The sequence below is a fragment of the Hippopotamus amphibius genome, chromosome 4 (genome assembly GCF_030028045.1).
Source record: "Hippopotamus amphibius kiboko isolate mHipAmp2 chromosome 4, mHipAmp2.hap2, whole genome shotgun sequence".
Classification (NCBI taxonomy): domain Eukaryota; kingdom Metazoa; phylum Chordata; class Mammalia; order Artiodactyla; family Hippopotamidae; genus Hippopotamus; species Hippopotamus amphibius.
The window spans coordinates 157,490,732-157,512,801 of NC_080189.1; the positions used below are offsets into that span (position 1 = coordinate 157,490,732).

General features: G+C 43.3%; 1 protein-coding gene across 12 annotated transcripts in view; it reads left to right on the forward strand.

Moving 5' to 3' along the window:
• Window positions 1–22,070, forward strand: part of SIPA1L1 (signal induced proliferation associated 1 like 1) — a 443,906-nt gene that overhangs the window by 380,221 nt on the left and 41,615 nt on the right. For all 12 annotated transcript variants that reach the window (XM_057730455.1, XM_057730457.1, XM_057730458.1 and 9 more), the window contains 3 exons: window positions 13,411–13,560; window positions 17,837–17,961; window positions 20,793–20,911. In XM_057730455.1, the coding sequence (XP_057586438.1) occupies window positions 13,411–13,560; window positions 17,837–17,961; window positions 20,793–20,911 (394 nt within the window). The remainder of the gene's footprint in view (window positions 1–13,410; window positions 13,561–17,836; window positions 17,962–20,792; window positions 20,912–22,070) is intronic.

A 22,070-nucleotide genomic window follows, 5' to 3' on the forward strand; every position in this document is an offset into this window, starting at 1 on the left:
CCGGCCACGGATACCAAAAATCTGCGGCTGCTCAAGTGCCGTAGTTGACCCTCACGTCCTAGGGTTCAACCAACTGCAGATCGTAAACGCAGTAGTGTATGGGTTGAAAAAAATCCCCGTAGAAGTGAACCCACATAGTTCAAGCCCGTGTTGCTCAAGGGTCAGCTGTATTGCCTTTACATATTTGTTGGTTTGTTCCATATGGCTGGTTTGTTCCATTTATTTTTCTCCCCAGGTTAAGTTGTGTTTAACTGTAGAGAAACCAGCTGTATTTAAACTTAAGTTAGCAGCCACCTCAAGCCTACTCTGCACATGCTGCACAAATCTGCCTATTTCATTCACCGCGGCTAGACCCAGCACGGTTCATTTTAGATGAAAACTGAATATACTGCTTGTAGAAACTTAATTTACTGCTTGTAGGAGCGTAGTTTTTCTTAAAAATTATATGCAAGATCCCAGACCTAAAGGCCATTAGAAACAGTTTTTTAAAAAAAAAGCTTGTCCAAAAAAAATGCTTAAACAGATTATCCTTTTTCCTTTAGTACCAAGGTCATGATTTTTATGACATACTAAAAGGTGTTGGTATTTGGAGTTTCTAACAAGAACTATTTCACTGAATTGTGCTCTCTATACATTGTTAGGAGAAACTGATGCAGTAAGAACAGATGATGTGCGGGCTTCCTTGGTAGCACAGTGGTTAAAAATCTGCCTGCCAATGCAGGGAACACGGATTCAATCCCTGCGCTGGGAAGATCCCGCATGCCGCAGAGCAACTAAGCCCATGCGCTACAACTACTGAGACTGTGCTCTAGAGCCTGTGAGCTGCAACTACTGAGCCCACGCACCACAACTACTGAAGCCCATGCGCCTAGAGCCTGTGCTCTGCAACAAGAGAAGCCACCACGATAAGAAACCTGTGCAGCACAACAAAGAGTAGCCCCCGCTCTCCGCAACTAGAGAAGGACCTCGCACAGCAATGAAGACCCAATGCAGCCAATAAATAAAAATAAATTAATTAAAAAAAAAGAACAGATCACCCATTTGCTATCTAAATAGAATAAAGTCTGATTCAATTTGGTTTAAATATAGCAGTTTTATTCTCTCTAGGTGGCCTCTCAAGTACAGAATTTTATGGTATTTGTGGGAGTAGTTCTTATTGACAGTTAGAATTAATATTTAACAAAAATAGGTAATATGCAGTCACTTTTCTGGCCTCAAATTTATCTAGAATGTAAGGGTAGGACTAAAATAAAAATAGCTGACTGTAGTACATTGAACTTAACACATTACTATGTTTAAACATAATGTGGGATCAGTAATAAAACCCTGATCTGGGTAATATGTTATGGAAAGCCTATTTCAGGGGCTTTGCGTAAACAACAGGCATGTTGGCACATGAGGGAATTTTCCTTTTTCTTTTTTGTAGATGAAGTATTGCCAGGCTTTATATAAATATTTGATGTCGGATCTTACTGAACCATTAATGCTTTTGCATTTTACCTCGATACCATACTGTTCCTCTTTCCCTGCTGTGTTCGGCTTTCAGCAGCTGGATGGAGTGTTGCTTTGTTTATGGAGTTACAGCTGGCTACACTTGCAGCCTCCCTAAAGCCCCTCTCTGCAGACATGAAGATTGTGCTGGAGAATACTCTTGAAACAAATGAAAAGAGTTCTCTTCTCAGCATAATTAGTTGAGTGCCCCTTCTTTCTTTTTTTTTTTTTTTCTTTTTTTTCGGTCCATGCTGTGTGGCATGCAGGATCTTAGCTCCCCGACCAGGAATTGAACCCGCACCCCCTGCATTGGAAGCACGGAGTCTTAGCCACTGGACCACCAGGGAAGTCCCTCAATCTTTATTTTAAGGAAATGTTTTCTAAGTTATTTCTTTTTTCTCTTTTTTTTAACTTATTTACAACTTATTTACTTATTGGCTGTGTTGGGTCTTTGTTGCTGCGCACAGGCTTTCTCTAGTTGGGGTGAGCGGAGGCTACTCTTCATTGCGGTGCTCGGGCTTCTCATTGCGGTGGCTTCTCTTGTTGCTGAGCACGGGCTGTAGGCGCACAGGCTTCAGTAGCTGTGGCTCGTGGGCTCTAGAGCACAGGCTCAGTAGGTGTGTGGTGCATGGGCTTAGTTGCTCTGTGACGTCTGGGATCCTCCCAGACCAGGGCTTCAACCCATGTCCCCTGCATTGGCAGGTGGATTCTTAACCACCACGCCACCAGGGAAGTCCCTCTAAGTTTATTTCGAACAGGTTCTGTGTTAATAATCCTAACGGTGTCATTTTCTATTTTCAGACAAAGCCAGTGCTCATTTATCCTTTACTCTTCCTTTGCGACATTAGCTGTGGCTAGAAGTCTCATGGCCTGTCCTTTCAGATACTGTCCTCCTGGATCATAGATGTTTGAGTTGACGTGAGGAAGCGTGACTCACGGAACTCCTGCGTTTCGCTGGGGTCGCCCAGGCCTCACCCCCAGTGACGGCTGTGTTTCCAGAGCCCCTGGATGCCGACGCCATTTGCCACTCCCTCCTCCTTCAGACTCCTCTTCCTTAGCTACTAAAGCTTTCCTCCTGATTTTTTTTTTGTCATCTCTTTGCATTTGTCTCATTACCCCCAAATGTTGTGTTCCCCATGCTTCCTTCTTCGTTTTTCTTTTAATCCCCTACTGTGCAGTATCTCTGAATCATTTATGTTAGTAACCTCAGCCATCACCTGTATGTGGGCCGTTCCTGGGTAGTACATGTTTTGGTCTCGACCTCTTCTTTACTTTTCATATTCACACGCCCGTCTCCCTACTGAATACCTGCACTTGAATGTCACACCAGTGTCCCAGGCTCACCAGTCCAAACAGACTCAAGCTGCACTCCTGTCCGTCCTCCACCTCTTCCTTCTCATGTGTTACCCACCTTGGTGAAGGGCTTTGCATTCTGCCCGAGTAGCCAGAGCAGAACTGAGATTCATAATTACCCTCCTGCAACCTCATCCCCATCTCCAAACCCATTTAGTTATCAAGTTCTACCCTTCTGTCGAGTCCCTCACTTGTAAGCGTCCTCCTTGTCGTCAGCTTAGGGGCTCTCGTTTCACACTAAGACTTTTCTGGCCAGAACTGCCTCCCGCTTTCTCTGCGTCCACACTGCATAGTGCACGGGGCAGCCTAATACAAAGGGCCCAGCTGCTCAGGCCCTGCCTTTCATCTTAGCCTTCCGCACAGCCTTCAGTATCAAGTCCACCTCCCGCTGTGGGTTTACAGACTTGGCTTTGTCTTTCCCAGGCTGTAGGCTTGTAAGTGACTCTCTGCTACCAGGTTTTCTCTTGATACCTCTACACCTGCAGCTCCGCTTGGTCTGCCTTCTACCCCCTCCTTCTGCAGCTTCACAGCTGCTAGTATTTTAATATCAAGGCCAAGCCCCACCTTCTCTGAGACATCTCCTCCCATCTTTGCCTTCATTGCCTATCCTGGGAATTTTCGTAGTGCTGACTGACTGCTTCCTTCACAGAGTTTATTATACTTCATTTTAATTTTATTGGTCCATTTTTTCAATTTAAGGTAGCCTGTCTTATTCATCATCGTATGCCAAGGACCAGCCACTGATTCTGGCATTTTAATAGGCTCACATTGAATTTTTTAAAACTTTATTAATTAAACCAATAAGCAAAAAAACTTAAGTAGGAACAGAAGTAAATCAATTTGGGAAGAAATAAATTTGTTTTGGGTTCTTTTTGTTTTGTTTCCTTTTTTTAATTGTAGTAAAATATACATAACATGAAACTTACCATTTGGACCACAGTTCTGTGGCATTATGTACATTTCCATTGTTGTGCAACCACCACCAACATCCATCTCCAGAACTGAAACTCTGTGTCCATTAAACGTTAACTCCCCCCCTCCCCAGGCCCTGGCTGTTACCATGCTACTTTCTATCTGTGAATTTGACTATTCTTGGTACCTCATGTAAGCAGAAGCTTTACCTAAGTGGAATCATGCAATATCTGTCCTTTTGTGACTAGTTTATTGCACTTCAGTGTAATGTATTCAAAGTTCATTCATGTTGTAGCATATGTCCAAGTTTTCTTCTTGCTGATTAGCTCAGCCGCTATAACAAAATACCATAAATTCAGTGGCTTAAACAATGGACATTTATGTCTTACAGTTCTGGAGTCTGGGAATTCCAAGATCAAGGTTCCAGGAGGTGTGGTTCTTAGTGAGGACCCTCCTCCTGGCTTGGAGAAGGTGCCTTCTTGCTGTATCCTCACATGGCAGAGAGAGGAAGTTCTGGTTTCTTCCTCTACTTATAAGGGCACTAATCCCATCATGGGGGCTCCACCCTTATGACTTCATCTTAACCTAATTATTTCCCAAAGGTCCTACCTCCTGATGTCATTACACTGGGGGTTAGAACTTCAAGATATGAATTGGGGGGGGGGGGGAGTCATTAAGCCCATAACCTTTCCCTTTTTTAAGATTGAATAACTTTCCATTGTATGTATGTACCACATTTTGTTTAACCATTCATCCATCAATGGACAGTTGGGTAAATCAGTTTATAAAATTAAATGACACGTAAAAGTAGAACACACTATGATCTGATAAAGCTATAGAATTGAAGCTTAGATTTAAGTAGAATTCTTTGCTTTTTGTTGACTAAGTTTAGAATACTCCTATTTTAAAAGTATATTGTGGGTAAAGCTGTCTAAAATTCATTCAAAGTGAAATGTGAGTTGTTCTTGATTGAATTTCCTATAATTGGTTTCAGTTAGGTTGAAACTGAATTATGGCATTTTACTTGTCAGCCAAGATAAAGTAAAAAGGCAGAGGACTTACTTGACTTAAACTCACCGAGCTCTTAATGCTCCTTTTCCCCAGCTCTTCAAAGGAATGAGCGTACTCTGGCATCCACATTGGCGTCAGAGTTTAGATGAGTTGCAAGTTCACACTTTTAGATGAGAGAACGAAGATGTTTCCTACTTAAGCATTCAGGAAATGGGCACAGTAGCCTGAGCTTGGCATACCTGCCAGTTCCCTTTCTTTTGCAAATTCTAATGTGACCCAGGCAATGAGACCAGGGTGCTCCCATGTGGTCCCCAGCTTATGCTCTTGAATTGCTTCATTTCTCGTTCCTTGGGCTTCGAAAGTAGCTGCTTTGCACTCCACCCAGGGAAATGTTGCAGGGGGCTCCTCCTTACAGAGCCACCAGTGTTTTACTGTAACCCACCCAGAAACTCCCAGAAGTGCCGGGAGTACAGGCTTTGCTGTCCGGGGGTCCTTGATTTGCATCCTGGCCCCACCTCCTTGAGAGTGGTATCACCGTAGGAAGTTCCTGATTCCCTCTACACTTCAGTGTCTGCAGGAATCAAATGGGCCACTAGCCCACCTCTCAGAGTCAGTGTGATGATTAACTAAGGGAATATATTTACTCTCTATTCAACCCGAGCTCTTAAAACAGGCATAGCACACAGTGAGGTTTAGAAAATGGTAGTTGCTCTTTGTCCTTAGTGTCAGTTTGTAGATGCTCTTCCACACATAGTTACGTGCAAGTGAAGGAGAGCTAGTTCCAGTTGACTATTTAGGGATATGGGTAGAGCTGGCCAGACTGGGCTGATGAGTCAGTCTGCAGCCTCATCTGGGTCACGCATGTGCTGGGTCAGTGTGTTTCCAGGATCAAGTTGTGCTGTCTTCAGTGCCAGCATCCTGATTAACCTCGGTGAGGAGAGGGTGAGTTTGGGAGGCCTGCTGTGCTGGCAACGGTCATGGTGAGCTGTGCAGTTGCAGAAGGTGTAGGAACTACTACCGAAAACCACCCACTGAATTAGAATAGACTGAGAGAGGATCTTGTAAAAAGCAGTTGTGCTCTGGGAAGAGCAGTGAGGTGGCAGGTGGGCATATTGTTCTGCATGTCAGTAGGAGCTATTCTTCTATATGCGTCCAGGGGCAGGGTCTTTGCCCTCTTACCCCTCTTAAGGGAGTTCTGCATTAGGACCACCCAGGGAGGCCTGGCCTAGTCATACCTTATGGGGAGGGTCTAAAGGGCCCACAGTGACCTTGGTGCTTCCTCCAAAGGCACCCCCTTGTGTCCCTCCCCCCCACACACACCTGACATGGGAAAGCCTTCCCAGAAGCCAGATCTAATACGTGTCCTGCTGTAGCCCTCCGCCTCATGGACTCCAACAGGAGTCTTGGGCCCTTGCCTGGCGAGGGCACATCAGCCATACGGATGCATTTATCACCAGGAATTTAAATAACTCTCAGGGGTAAAAACATATCTTGCTCCCTTATATTTGAACCCACTGACATTTTTCTTTAAGATTGGATGACTGTACAACACATGTATAAGCGTGTGGAAATTAGTGATAATGGAGACAGGTGAGCTACCGAGACCCACCCCCACAATCATCAGTGTGAAATTTTCCCATGGGCCTCTTGTTCAGAGCCCAGGACAATGACCTGTCTGACTAAGGTCTGCTTCCACTCGTGGAAACCCCTCGGTATGGTGACAGAGTGGCAGTCTGGGGTTTGCCTGTCATTAAAGTGCTTGCCAAGAAAATTGAGTTTAGTTTCCTTTCTACCTGAAGGAATAACTGCTGTGAAATAATGAGATGGGCAGAGAGTGTTCTTAGGGGTGGTCAGCAGAGTTGAACTGATCTCTTGGCTCAAGTGGAGGGGCGATGCTGGGGGTTTGTTTGTTCTCTGACCACTGGGCTCTCTGCTGGTGACCATACCACCAGAGGGCTTGCTGGACACTGCTCAGGCCGCATGAAGATGGCCCTGGACCATTTGCTCTGCACCCACCTCTATAGGCTCTGCAGGCTCCTCTTAAGGAACAAGCACAGATACGCAAGGAGGGGAGGTGGTTGACTCATATACTGTGGCCCCACCAGCCCCCACTCCTGGAGAGAATCAGAATCCAGACTCATTAAATAGCCTAGAACAGGGGTCCCCAACCCCCAGGATCTAATGCCTGATGATGTGAGGTGGAGCTGATGTCATAACAATAGAAGTAAAGTGCACTATATATGTAATGCGCTTGACTCATCCCCAAATCATCTCTCCTCCCCACTCCCCCACCCCTGGTCCTTGGAAAAATTGTCTTCCACAAAAACAGTCCATGGTGCCAAAAAGGTTGGGGATTGCTGGCCTGGAGTCTCCCAATCTCTGGCTTTTTGTTTGACTCTTCTAGTTTCCCATCATATTTAGAAAATGACCAGTGATGATGGCAACTAAATGGCACAAAATGAAAGTAAGGATGTAAAGAGGAAGGTATAACGCAGCCCTGAATCGTGGTCAGCAATATGTGCTTGTAAGGAATTGCTGGAACTCGTTTGCACATGGTTTCGTGTAGGACTCAGAATCTGAAATCCGTGAGCCCTAGAATTGTGTGGGAAAGGAAAGTAGGTTGTGTGGTGTTTTGCCTTCTTTAAGCTTAGGGCAGTTATACGGAGGGGCTTGAGGGTCTTTGGAGACCGGTTGAGGAAGGTGCACGTCAGCAGCCACCAGAGCAGAGGCCATCACGGCATGCTGTGTTTTGGCTTCTACATCCCTTTTTTTTGTTTGTTTCTGTATAATGAAATGGGAATTAATTTACCTTGTTTAGTTTCTTCCGGTCTTTAAAATCCTATTGTGCCCCGAAACACCACTAAGCTTCTCATGAAAGGATGTGGTTATGACTTCTTTTCATGAAGTATTTGTGAATACTGGTGGAGGGTAGAACCACTCAAAATCACAGAGGCTACGTTTGTGGTGGACTAATGGATTCTTACCTATATGGGCATCTCATTAATTTTAGACTCCTTTCAGCAGTTCTCTTGCTTGGCAAAGAAAAAAAAAATAGAAAAAGAAGAAAAAATGGATGGTATTTGGGCACTGCCCACCATTTCAGGAGCTGTAAGTTCAGCTCTAACTACACCACTGCTGCCCTGTTGTCTAACAGATGACGTTTGTGCTTCCTCAGCTTACCATATGAGGACCCACCCTGTCAGACACATTCATCCTTCCCGTGATGGGCTCCACCAGGCTCCCACCCAGGTCAGGTGTTTCAGCCTAAGATACCATCATGGTGGCCGCACACACGCTCCAGTTCCTATGTCTTTACTCCTGACTTCTGTGAAAATCTTTGGTTTCCTACAAAATGAACCTGAAATGCATTGCTTTTCCTTTTTTAATTATATTTCAGTGGATATTAAGTTCTAGCATTTATTTATTTATTTGTCTGTGCCAGGTCTTAGTTTCAGCACTTGGGATCTTCATTGCAGCGTGTGGGATCTTTAGTTGCAGCATGCGAACTCTTAGTTGCGGCATGTGGGATCTAGTTCCCTGGCCAGGGATGAACCCAGGCCCCCTGCATTGGGAGCATGGAGTCTTATTTAGCCACTGAACCACCAGGGAAGTCCCTCAAATGCATTTCTTTATAAAGCTTCCTTTCCTCTAGTTTTTCCTATAAGATTTGACTTCTAACCTGCCTGAGCCCCTCTACACTCAATTTGAACTGCCCTTGCGACAGTTATATTCTACTTGTGTTTTACTTAAAAAGTTGCAGGCAGCTGTTATTGAGCTCATATTCTGTGCCATGCTCTGTTCAGAGTCCCTCATGTGAGTTTTCTCAGTTAACCCACCCAACAGCCCAGTAAGTTGGTTGCTGTTTTCCCCCTCTTAGAGATAAGGATGCCCGGAGATTGAGAGATGAAATCATTTGTGCAGAGTCCTGGCTGGTTAGCAGTGGAGCTGAGATTAGCACCAAGGCCACTAGACTCCAGAGCCCTGATCTTAGCCACCATGCCGCAAGAACAGAATCTACCACCATAAATAGATGGTGCTCAAGAGAGACTTGCCAGATGAGTGCATGCGTGTTTATACACGAAGGGGAGCCCAGCCACATGCGCTGCAATCAAGGCCCGCTTCAAGTGTGTAGCCTGTGTAGATGCACAGGGCCCCACACTGAGAAGGGTCCGTGCTGGGTTTAATGCTCTGCCTGAAATTTGTAATATGAACAAGGAGACCGAATCTTTCATATTGCACTGAGTCCCACAAATGATGTAGCGGGTCCTGTCTGCAGTCCATTTTTTATGTTCTGTTCTATAGGGTTACCCTTAGATATAAAATTGACTCTTCTCTGGAGGCACCCATGCTGTGTGCCGGGCTGTGAACCTCTAAGAGCTTGCCAGCAGCTGGGGGGTGATGGCCCATTTATCTCAGGGTGAGGAATTGCTGTGTTTCCCTAACTGTACAAGAGTTATTCCTTGTTGTGAATTGATCTTGTCAGAGGAGGCTCATCAGAACAGGATTTCCATAATCCAGTCTGAATAGCTGATGGGAATTGTATGATCAGAAAGCCAGGGATAGCTCTGGTTCACAAAGTTAGGAAGAGATGAAAAGACAGAGGGGTGGGTTGCTTGAATTTGAATACAACCTGTTCAAACTCTAGCCTGGATACAGCACCCAAATGACATTACGTTGAATCATTTTAGAGAATTTTTTTTTTAAAACAGAATTTTGGAAAAATCCTGGTTGATATGCGTTGCTAAAGACAGACTTTTACTGGATCCTGTTTCCTGGGTGAATAGCATTTTAATTGCCAAGTTGTGGTAAAATGCTGTGCTTAATTATGGACTCGGATAGCTAATTTGTCAGTCATTGCTGCTGTTTGAAACCCTCTCGGTTTTTCTTGCCATCCTTCCGCTGTTTGCACTTGAGTTACAGAGGGCCTTATCTCCTTGGACACATCCAAGCAGTGCTGTCACTTTGGAGTAAAAAGCAAGAAACAGAGACATAATTAAACCCATACATAACTACTCAGGAAAAAACTTTTAGCATCAATTACTCAGATACTGAGAGTTCTTTATCCATAAATTGATAATTCACAGTCTCAAGAGATCAATTTAATAAGAGTCTATCAGTGTTAACATCATATATGTAGTCCTGTGAGTTGATTCATGGGAAGGGTGTGGGGATAGGGGTTATTTTATGAGAAATCTGGGATTTGGGGCCACGCTTTTCTTCTCTTTTATCCTGATGTGAGAAGGCTTCTGGAAAAATGAAGAGCTGATATTGATCTTGGACCGTCTCTTCCTAAATGTCCATCCCATTCAACTCTTTGTTTTCATTGCAATGAAATGTGCTGCATATAAACGGAAAGCTGGCGTTGAGTGTAGTCCTGCAGACTATGGGAGTATTGTCTGTCGAGCTGATGATCATGATTTCTTCAATTGCTGCATTCTTTGCACAGCCCAGAAGCCCTGGTGTTTTATTTCTGCACAGGGAAGTCATAGCCCTGGAGAACATGTAAGATCAGTTACTTTAAAAACATTTAGTTATTTTTCAGCTAAATTGATAAAAACGTAGGGAAGAGAATCTTCTGAAATTAAGGCTGAAAGGTTTTTAGACGTTTCCTTTCTGACAGTGACCATAGCATTCTTTTTTTTCTTATATTTTTAAAAATTTATTTATTTTATTTTTTATTTATTGGTTGCGTGGGGTCTTCATTGCTGTGCACAGACTTTCTGTAGTTGCGGAGAGTGGGGGCTACTCTTCATCGCAGTGCGTGGGCTTCTTGTGCTGGCTTCTCTTGTTGTGGAGCACAGGCTCTAGGCACACAGGCTTCAGTAGTTGCAGCGCATGGGCTCAATAGTTGTGCCTCACATGCTCTAGAGCACAGGCTCCGTAGTTGTGGTACACGAGCTTAGTTGCTCCGAGGCATGTGGGATCTTCCCGGACCAGGGCTCCAACCCATGTCCCCTGCATTGGCAGGCGGATTGTTAACCACTACGCCACCAGGATAGCCCCAACCATAACATCCTTAAAGAAGATTATTTCTTATATTCCACAGAATTGAAAGATCTTACAGTGAGTGAAGGATGTATTCACCTTAGTTCTCTAATCCTATTTGGGCATTAATGTCCAGGTGCTTGGGGCTCGTTAAGACTGAGAGAAAGAAAGATCTGAGTTTATCTCAAAAGAGAAGAAAAGACTTGTGATCCATTAGAGTAGGGGGGAGATCAGAGATTCAGGAGGCTAGCATGCTGGCTTCCCATGTGAGCTAATTTGGGGTTACTCTTTTTCAAAATGTCAAGACAGCAACCCACCCAACTTCCAAGAAATGATCAGCCGCAGCCTCTGGCAGAAGTAGACACCCAGTGCCAGGCAGGCGGGTACCTCCCACCCCCTGAACTAGATCTGTTCTCAAATAATGTTTGTGAGATGGTATCAAATTCAGAGTATTGGGAAAGAATAGTAAGTCATCAGAATAAAGGCTAATTCTGATTTTTTTTTTTTTTTTTTTGCCTACCATACATACATCTAGAGTCATAAAAACATTTGGGTGGCATTCCATCAGTTGCTGTATGTGTGTTCTGTGTGTGTGGATAGTCTGAAGACAAAGCCACTATTGAGTTATATAAATCCAGAAAAGGCATGGGAATGAATGCCGGCCTTCTGAAAGTGCTATTTTTTCACTTTGGGATAACTCCAGTAACCAAGTAGAATTTTCTGATACATTTGCCAAATAAAAGAACTGAGGTTGAGAACTAGCAGGAGATATTTTAGCTTAATGTACATTTTGGAGAGCAGGGTAATAAAAGCAAGTTCTAAATATAAATACAAAAGTTACATCTTGAGTTTGGCTATGGAATCATGTTGTCACTTCCTCGTAGAAGCAAAAACATTTTAACATTCACTGTGAATATAATTCATTGGCATTACTTGTTTACCCCAAAGAGACTTAAAAAATCATCAGGCCCCCAGATGTTGCATCGGCCCCAGCTGCGTTCACATTTCTGCTGCCGTCTCTTTTCTTTCCATCTTTCTGTAACATCTCCTCCTCTTCACAGTAAGAAAAAGTAGCTGCAAAATGAAACTATATGTGAAGTTTCTCTATATTAGGTGCATCTAAAAGCCAAACTCTTAAAGCAGAAAAGTGATTCATGCCGTTCCTTAATCCTTACCTAGTTTTCATCTTTGTAACCTACTCCTTCCATTTTTCCCCCACTCCAGTCCCCTTCCAGTTACTTCAGAATTAACCGTGAGAAATTTGGGAGATGTTTTAATAGGAAAGAGGGGATAACAGAATCACACCTGATAACAGATTTGTCCCTATGGAAAGAGATGGGGCTCCCAGGTCAGATCTGCTGCGTGGGCATAGACAGATTTGGGGGGCATCATATTTTTTTGGTGCCTATCCTTACTCTTTTTCTGTTAGAAAAGCTTCTCGATGTGATTTTGTTATCCCTTTTGTCAATTTCCTGTACCTGAAGTCCCATCCTGCCCTGTTTCAGAAAATATGTAGGTTCATTGTAGAAAACTGCCGTGTTTCAGTGAATCAGCTTCAGTCCCAAGGCTTCAAAACTGTTGCTTCAGTGTAAGACCTCTTTATGTGCAAAATCGTCTGACCCTGCAGACCCCTTGCCAACTGTCTCATTAGGCACAGAAAACCCAGCTTTCTCTAGGGGACAGCAATAGCCTAGTGCAGAGTACCGTGGACTCAGAATCAAGAGGCCTGGCTTACTGGGAAAGTGACTTCGATTCCCTTCCCTCAGCGATAAAATGGAAATGACCTGCCCTGCTACAAGAGCCAGTGATCTGTGCCAGCATTCACTTCTGAAATAAAATCTCATTGTTATCAAGATTTAGCTGACATCCCGTCACAGTCTTCAGCCTCACATATTAATATCCCGCAGTTGCCCCAATGCCTATTTGAGTGGAGAAGGTAGAGGGCAAAAATCACATCTCTTCTGACTTCAAAGCTCTGGTTTCTGTGTCAAGCCAGTCTGCAGGGTGTGGGATCCATAATTTTAGAAGGAGATGTATTGTGGGCTATGTGGAGCACACCTCTGCTGTTATTATATAAACTCAAGTCATTTCAATGAAATTAAGCAACTGCAGTTCCAGGCATGTTTCCATGGAGCTTTTTACATGGTGATGCTACTCTCAACCACATTTATACATACTAAATAGCAATATCTGAATATTCATTCCAGACTTTGAGTAATAAAATTGGAAAACAAAGAAGCATACAAAGAAGGTACCAGTCTCACTGTGGTCATATACTCTGGGAGAGCCGGGGGGGGGGGGGGGAATTGGAATTAATTGCCATGTTAATATCATTGGGGCTCATTTATCCTCTGTGCTGCCATACTATGAAATTACATAAGCAGTTCAGCCTTTGAATTCTGGCAGCTTTTGGAAACATGTTTTCTTTCTTCCCCTTGTTATTTTTTGACGCCCCCGCCCCCTTCAAGGCCGTTTTCCAGCTGTCCCCTTAGGGAGTAGTTTTATGGGGAAGTTTCTTTTGTGGGCTTCCAGCTGGTTTTATTTTCACTATCTCCACGAAGTGGCTGCGTTTGTCGCATTTATATGATATTATCCATCGTGTATTGCCTTGGGATTTTCCCTTTGAATTGACTTCACGTTTTCGGTTTGCACACACAGGCTGTCTCCTGGTTCGGACATCTATGTGACAGTCTCATCCATGGCTTTAGCAAGATCCCAGCCATGTCGCAGCTCCCCAAGCAATCTGTCTTCATCCAGCGAGACTGGATCTGGTGGGGGCACTTACAGGCAAAAGTCCATGCCCGAAGGGTAGGTATGCTGGAGTTGACATCACTGTCTCTCCTTGTAATTCAGACATGTAAAATAACGTCCATTCAGCCAGACTGGATCAGTTCACAAAAGTGCGAAAGGGAAAATGTGGTTAGTACTCCAGATAAAAAAATGTTTTCATGGCTGGTTCAGACCACTTTCAGGAAGTTTATCATTCTTTAGTCTCTAAGGACTCAATGGCAAAGAAATCAGATTATACCAGTTCCTCCATTATATGTATCATCTGGTTTCATAGTACAGATTTTGCCACTTCTTAAAATTTCCTCCAAAGTGAACTCAGTAGTATACTGCTTGCACTGGGTGGAGTTTGTATTGATGGTAAAGTAGGGGAAATGTTCATCATATCCAAAGCTTAAAATGATTTTTCTCACACTTTAGAAATCTTCTCTGATTTCAGCCTTTGGGTTGTTTGGCACTTTTTCTCCCCCGTCTTTTTTGGAAACACTAAACACCCAAAAGTAACTGTTTGCTTCTGACAGGACTTAAAATGTAAAAAGCTAAGTGAACATGATTGTAGAGGCTACTAAAAGGAGGAAGAATTGGAGTGTCTGAAGCTGGGAAGTAATTAGCAAAACATCACATGACACACATAAGCTTGCTTTGCTCAGAGGGAGAGTAAAAGAACCATCACAGAGTTCCTGCTGGGATACCTCTGGCAAACTTGGTGAAGAACTTGAAACCACTTGAAATTCAAAAATGGGGTGTTTAAAAAAAGGACGTTTCTATGCCAGATTTTCCCCAAATTATTTTTAACAAATGCACACGTGATTTGGTTACTTTCTTGAGATTTTACCGTTACAAAATAATTATGCTTATGAGAATATTTTCATAATGGGTATTTTTTATCCTATAGCATTTTGTTGGTTTTTACAGCTAAGTATAATTTTGTTGATGTTTTGCTGAATGTTTATGTTAGCAGAAAGTGAGTAATAAAAACCACTATAAAATATATTTCCCTCCCCACCCCCACCCCCAAAGATTCCCTGGTAGCATATCTAAAATGCACATTTCTTATTTTAATTACTTCAGTGACAATTAGTAAAAAATTCTAGCTCTTATTTATGAGCCCTTGCAAAAGGTTTTATGAGTTAAGTATTATTATCCCACACCACAAGCCCAACTAATTATTTCTTGTTTTAATTAGTAGATTTTAAATGGCCTGGTTTGACTTCAAAAGTAAGAATTCACTGTTAGTACAGCAATAAAATATAAATGAGCCAGCAACAACAAAGTCATTGTTTGCTTTTTCTGTACATTTTGGTATACACTCTCAAGGCATGCCAAAATGTAATTTGAAACATTAATTTTTGGTGAATATTAATATTAGAAAGAGGGTTCCAGTGTTCGTGCTACACTGCTTTTTTTAATGCGGTGGTAATTATTCAGCTTGATGTGTAATACTAAACCTGCCGTAGTTGGTATGAGGGTTCCCCTGTTGCTTTGGAGGTTACCTGGTGCTTATTTACTATACTGTATAACATCAGTTTCACCTAGGATGAACCTCTACAAGAAGATGCTGATACAGTGTTTTCTTTTAGATTCCAAACAATTGTTGTCTGTATCAGAGATGCAAGACACATTGGTGTTCACTGTCTGATTCACATGCCTTACTCATGGGCCAGGTTTGATCCTAAAGTTACACTTACCAAGGGAACCGTCGTCGTTACATCTACTCTATAACTTTGCCCAGTAAAAATAAATAGGTACAGAGTGACAGTGAGGCAGGAGTGTATGAAGTCTGCTGCAAACTCATTAATGTTAAACTTGGAAAAGCTCAAAAGTGTGCGGTAATAACCACAGGTCCGTAGGCAATGATGGTCCATAAATGTGATCCGCCCCTTTGTTGCCCTCCCTGTGCTTCAGCAGGCTCGGCGTCCACTTGTATGTGGTGTGTGCTGCCCGCTCCCTGGTGTAAGGATCTTGAGACCATCCACATCAGTTGAGAGGTGCAGTTTCACAGGCTGGTTGATAGAACTTGCTCTACTTGAGTGAAGGGGAAAAAGGCACCTGCACCAGTCCAAGATGGGAACGAGCGCGTTAAAAAGCAACACTGATGAAAAGACAGAGGGTCTGTTCTGCCGTCTTTGGAGATGTGTTTTGGGGCCACATGCTCTGAGGCATGTTGACAAGGCAGGACATGTCTGGAGGGAAGGATATACTGGGCAGATGTGGAGTTGGTGGAGGTCATGGTGTGAGACATGTAACCGAGGATGTGCAGCCTGCCCGTGGGCGTTGTGGAGACAAGGAGGCCACGGTGGCTTTCTCCCAGCACTCTTAGACGAGGGATGAAACTTGTCTCTGAGGGCACCTGAGATCAATAAGTGAAAGTTATAGAGAAGACGTTTCCAGCCCATTATGAGGAAGATATTTCAAAGCTGTCAGCCTGCTCTGGAGAGCAGTGGACTGTCTCACAAGCTAGAAGGTTCTTGACCACTGAATGCGTTTCATGTTTTTCAGCCAAAGGATTACTTAAAAACTCCTGCAGATCCAAACCGTGACTCCTAAAGTATTAAGTGCTCCTCCAAACAAAGGGACAATGAAGCTCCTCGAAAGGAGGCACAGTTTAAAATTAGAACAGGTTTTGTCTGAGCTCCTCAAGGATGGGACCGTCATAGCCCTGAAGGCCTGGCACGCAGTAAACGGGGGGGGGGGGTGAGAACTGAAAGTAAACGGAAAATGCTTTTCAAGGCAAAATTGAAAGACAGCCTTACTTCATCATTTCTTTAAAAGCAGACAGCCAAAAAAGCATTTGGCTTTAAATTCGGAAGGTCAGAAAGTTGTCTTTGGTTTCCATTGCTACCAAAAAGCAGAAGCAAGATTCCAATCTACTTATTCCTTTGATCTCTTTGCCTTTTGGGGAAGTCTTAGTTTGTGCACATTTAGAATAGGATCATTGGACCAGTTTGAGGATATTTATTCTCCTAAACTAAACAAGGACCCCACTTAGGGAGGAAATGGCAAAGATCATAATTAGTGAAACCTTTTTTTTTAATGAGCCCTTTCATTGAAGTTTTCATAAATCAAGGTTTTTGTTTGTTTTTGATAATGGAGGTAACTTTGTTTAGTGAGGCTTTTGAGTTAAGTTTGTAAATGACAGTCATTTGTGCAAAAAGTAATGAGGGAGATGTTGGAGTAGAAGTTTTACTAAAATATTTTATAGCTTCCCTGCTTTCCAAATGCTTTATAGAGATTTTTCTCCCTGGATCCATATAAGAGTTGCCATTTTACAAAGAAAGAAATGAAGACAAAACTTGAGTGACTCCAGGTGGGGAAGCTGAACTTGGCTCCCAGGCTTCCTTCTAATCTCCTGCTCTTTCCAGTACACCCCTTGGTGGTTCCCACACATTTATCCATTTGTAGTAAAGAAGATGCCTGTCACATGCATCCCTTAATTCAGGCCCTATTTTGTGTTTCATTGTATAGATTACTTATAGGTTCATTAGTAACCACACACACTGATTTGTAAATTTCCACGTGAGTCTTTGAATTTTATACGCTAGCTCTTTTTCCTCCGCTCAGTTAGTGTTTACTTTGCTGATGTTACTAATCAAGGCATAAGCTTTAATTAAGCATATATTATATTATTATTCTACATAGGGAAAATTAAAATGGGCTCATTAAATAGCTAAACGTTCTTTCCAGAAATAGACATTTGCCTTTATACATGCCAGTTTACCTACTTCCAAATTGCCCTCCCAAAGGTGATTTAAAATTTATACATTTTGAAAGTGGTCCCTATGTAATGTTAAATCATAGCAGTCCTTGTCTTTCAGACCTTAGAGTAAGTGCTCAGAAAATAGTTGTTCCAAGAATGTGTGCCTTAGTGATTTAGCAGATTACCGAGTTAAGAGAAGCCCCTGGAATGTGCCAGTTGGAGAACACACACGGAGCACTAGAATGGTGACAGTTTTCTTTTGGCTGTGAATGACAGCCTGAGCTTAGCTGCACAGGGACCAGAAGATTTTGCTTTCTTACTATATATGTTTTAGGTTGGCTCAGTCCTCATGGCTCCTTGCCCTCGTTTACGGTTTACATACTTCGCATACATACCTTTCTGAACGGAGGGGTGTATACTGACCATAACATCCACAGTTATGGCATTCACGTACACACACACGAGGATGCGTACGCACGCACAGACATGTAAGCAGAACTAGTAGTACCTGTCATTAGATTAGCTCATTACACCCAGGACTACCTTCCCTTATGGGTGAGGTCCCTGATGTTGTCTTTGCCTTTGGGGAAATCACCGCAGGTTTGGAATAAGCCGCAGACCCCCAGCTGCCATTGACAGGCAGAACACCCAGGCAGACATCGGTGGCAGCGGGAAATCCACACCTAGCTGGCAGAGAAGTGAGGATAGCATTGCCGACCAGATGGGTAAGTAACTAATTCCTACAAAAAGCAAGTTGCTTTTATACTAAGGTGACTTTGCTTACCTCTGGATGATGTCATCGAGGCATTCTGTTCTCTAATACAGCCCTGGGCCGTAAAGGGAAAGAGCATTAAGTCTCAGTTAGTGTATGTGTAAGTGAAGGCGGCAGTTAGGATCTGAGAGAAAAGGCAAGGAATTCTAAGTGACCCTGACTTTAAAGACAGAAAGGACGTAGGAGTTTTTTTCAGCACCAAGGTTAAAATGCCAGAGTACCAAGCCACGTGTGTCCTAAGTATCTCCCTCCCCCTTGTTTGTTTGGTTGGTTGGTTTTGCCTAGTAGAAGTGCCCTGGGAGATTAGTTGGTATTCTTAATGTCTTAAAACATTTTTTTAAACTATGTACAAAGTGAGAAAGAGATATAATTGTTCTTTAGTCACTTTTGTAGCTTGTTGAGGACTCTTTCCTCCATTTATATGCTTTTCCTCCCTACTCTGCTATTAAGCTGTCAGCTAAGGAAACATCTTGGGATAAAACAGCGGGAAGGGAAAGATTTGCATGGGTGAGCCTTCCTTTGGGTTTCTGGCACGCAGCCCTTTCCCTCTCTCTCTGCAGTTCCACAATGACACCAAAACACTAGTTGATACAATAAAATTTTGCCATGAAGGGAGATAAAGTTTCAACACAATAGCACCAGGGATTTAGAAGAAACACAGTTGATACATCAGGGACTTGAATCTAGACCTTTAGGGTTTTTTTCCCTTTATCTTATCTCTAGTATCTTTCCCATCAAAGTGCGATAAGAAGAAGTAGATTTCAGGGCTGAAAAAAGATCAACGTTTAAGGCAAAGACCCCTTCGTTTTATCTTCTCTGCAAATGCATTGTCTTGTTCGGTTTTAATGACTGCCCATGTTGCCATGGCTGGGAAAGGCGTTCTCAGTGCAGAGATTGGAGCCAAGTTGGAGGTCCCAGCTGTTGCCGGGGGGAGGGGGTCAACAGAGAAAACAACCCACGACCATAGAAGGGAGCGGAGATACATTCAGCTAAGACAGGCGTTGAGGAAGGGAAATGAAATTCTTAGGTTCTGAAGATAGGCTTTATTCCTCTCTCACTTCAGTGAGATGTGCCTCGTTATTGAAGCCATCTGTCATTCCCCACTCTCTTCCCAACCCCCACCCCTCACTGAAAACCTGAGCATATTCTCATCCACTGCTCTGCTCCTGAACGAATGTTTCGAATCCCATGTGTTTTGATACTGTTGAGATGGTAACGACACATGTGAACAGGATCCCTCCTTCAGAATGACTTTAGCAGCTTTTTTTGGCTCCTAGTTGCAGGCTTTGAACAAAGCTGCCAGTGAGCCTTTGTGCACTGATCAGGGTCATGCTTCCCACTCCTGCAGAGTCATATGGGGAGTGAAGCAGTATCTTGGGGCTGGAAAGGGTCATTACAGGGTTCATCCTAGACCCGTATTCATTCTCTCTTGTAAACCGTCCTCTAGTCTTTTTTCCCTTGCATCCACTTTAGTTTAGTGGCATCCACATTTCCTACGTAAGACTCTGAAATGAATACCAGTGAGTCTTTTTAACACATTCGTTCATCCTCTTAATGAGGTATATACCTTTTCTTTAAAAAATAAGATACCCCTAGAGCCTGCCAGAGAAGGCTTTTTTTTTCACCAAAGGCACTCTCCATCCATGAATCTAAGTCTTCAAAGAAAATGTTCAAATACATTTTTGTAACTTTTGATACTCCAGCATTCCAGAAGGCCAAACCCAGCCCTTCCTGCCTGGCACTTCAGAAGGAATCTGGGGCTTTGCTGGTGTAAGCCATGCTAGGGGAGGCATCAGGACAAAGAATTGTCATGTCCTCATTCCTCCATAGACTGTAAAGGGCTGCCCTTCCTACACTCAATGTGTTAGAACACAGTTCTCTGATGACCTTCAGGTCACTGGTTGAAAATGCCAAGCAGATTTTTACTGATCCGCCGGACCCACCTGTCTCTGCCCGTCAGTGTATGATAAGCTGACACCCGGGGAGCAGGGAGCTTAGCTTGCTTACTTGGCTCACTCATCTCCGTGCAGTTTGTTTTTCTGCCTCTCCACTTTTGGACGTGGTTGAGAGTCAGAGCAGAGAGTACCCTGCCCAGTCCTGTACGTGGTAGGAATGGTGTCACAGAAGTGCAGACTTGTTGCCATGAGCCCTTAGGTGTGTTAAAGAGGCTAAATCGCTTACCTTTCACCTTTGGAACACCCCATCTTGAACGCCAGTGGAGTCCAGAAGGAAGCAATTGTTTTAAGTAAACTAGTTGCTGTGTGTCTTTTCTGTTGTGCTTAGCTTACAGTTATAGAGGACCTCAGGATTTCAATTCTTTTGTCCTCGAGCAGCATGAATATACAGGTAAAATATTTCCAAAGTGTCATGGTAAGTAACACGTGATTGCATCCGTGCCTGTCTAGGTAATGTAGACCAAGTGAGGTTAGCCACACTTTGCAATGAATGAATTTCATGAATTTAATCCATATACTTGAGACCTTCCCCCCCAAACCGAAAGTTAATTCCTAACTTTGCCGCATTGTTCATGGCCTTTGGTTTGGTGGTACTTGGCTATGCTAATGTGTATGATGTGACACACCGTCACCAGCTGCAAGCTTTATCCATCAGCCACTTAGTTTTTGACATGCTGTCTATTGTGTAAACTCTCAACAAGCTTCTTGCTGAAATTCCGAGTTTGCTGGCCAGTGAACTGAGAGGTGCAGTGGCAAGCCGTCTTCATTTGTCCACCTGTGTCGGTGTCTGTTTAGTGCCTGCACCATAATGTCCTGTTCTGTATTCCAGAGCCAACGTGCCACCTCCCAGCAGTATCAAAGGTACTGCCAGCCTTCCGAGAGAGCCCCAGTGGGAGATTAATGCGTCAGGATCCGGTGGTGCATTTGTCTCCAAACAAACAAGGGCATGTAAGTTAACTGTAAAATAATAAAAATCATAGGTGCCTAACCATGTACCTTTCTTACATGGTGAAATTAGTATTGGCCTGCTCTCTCTTTCTTCCACAGTGTCAGAGAGGAAGTCAGCCTAGTAGCAGGTGGGCACTGGCTGCCACGACCCTGGAATTTCTACTGTCAGTAGCCTTAAGCTTTCTTTGAGATAAATTGAAATTCCTCATTGGTATGCACCTGCTGCCCCCCCAGATTTGGATAGAAGGCCATGTGCTCCAATCACAAACAATCCTAATATCTGGAACAGAAATGTGCTAGATATAGATTTTATTTGCTTACACAATTGCCAGCATGAGACGTGCATGGTTGGCGCAGCAGTCAAAGAGACAGACAGCTTTCCGACGACGCCCCCTCCTGCTTCTCTGATCTTCCAGGGCTACGTATATGTTTGTCCCTTTACCATATTATGAAGAGTTCCTTATCACTTACAAGTGGAATTGGGAATAAGAGGCTATCGTTTCCTCCCTCTTTAAATGCAGTTGATTTCTTTGGTCTGTCTGTTCTCTGGAATGTGTATTTATATGTATGTCATTCTACAGGATGAGGAAATACTGTATTTCATATTCTCTAATTTATAAGATACTCAACACTTTAATGAGAGGGCTCAGTTTTGCTTGAGTGAAAGGGATATTGAAGCTTAGAAAAGAGAGCACACATTCATGAGCAAGCATCCTGCACTAGGCTTGTGGGAGAGAGATTTACTGATGAGATGTGATGCCGTCACAGTTCCATTTGTAAATGCTGGGTTACCCTACTCCGTCTGTCAGTTTCCCCTCCTTTATTAACAAATTTTTATATTGATTACATGGTCAAATAATACTTTGGATAGATTGGGTTAGATAAAATACATTCTTAAAGTTAATTTCACTTGTTTCTTCTTGCTTTTTAAAATTTGGCTAGAACACTTTAAATTCCAGATGTAGTTAAGTTACGTTCCATATAAATCTGTCCTGTAGTTTACACTCTCAGCACATCTGAATGCTGACCAGCCACACTGAAAATGCCCAGTAGCCTCGTGTGGCCTGCGGCTAGCAAATTCTACAGCCCAGGTCCAGCGCTGAAGAAGTTCTGCCCTACAAATAGGAAAAGTAAGTGATGGCCTTAGAATGCAAAACTT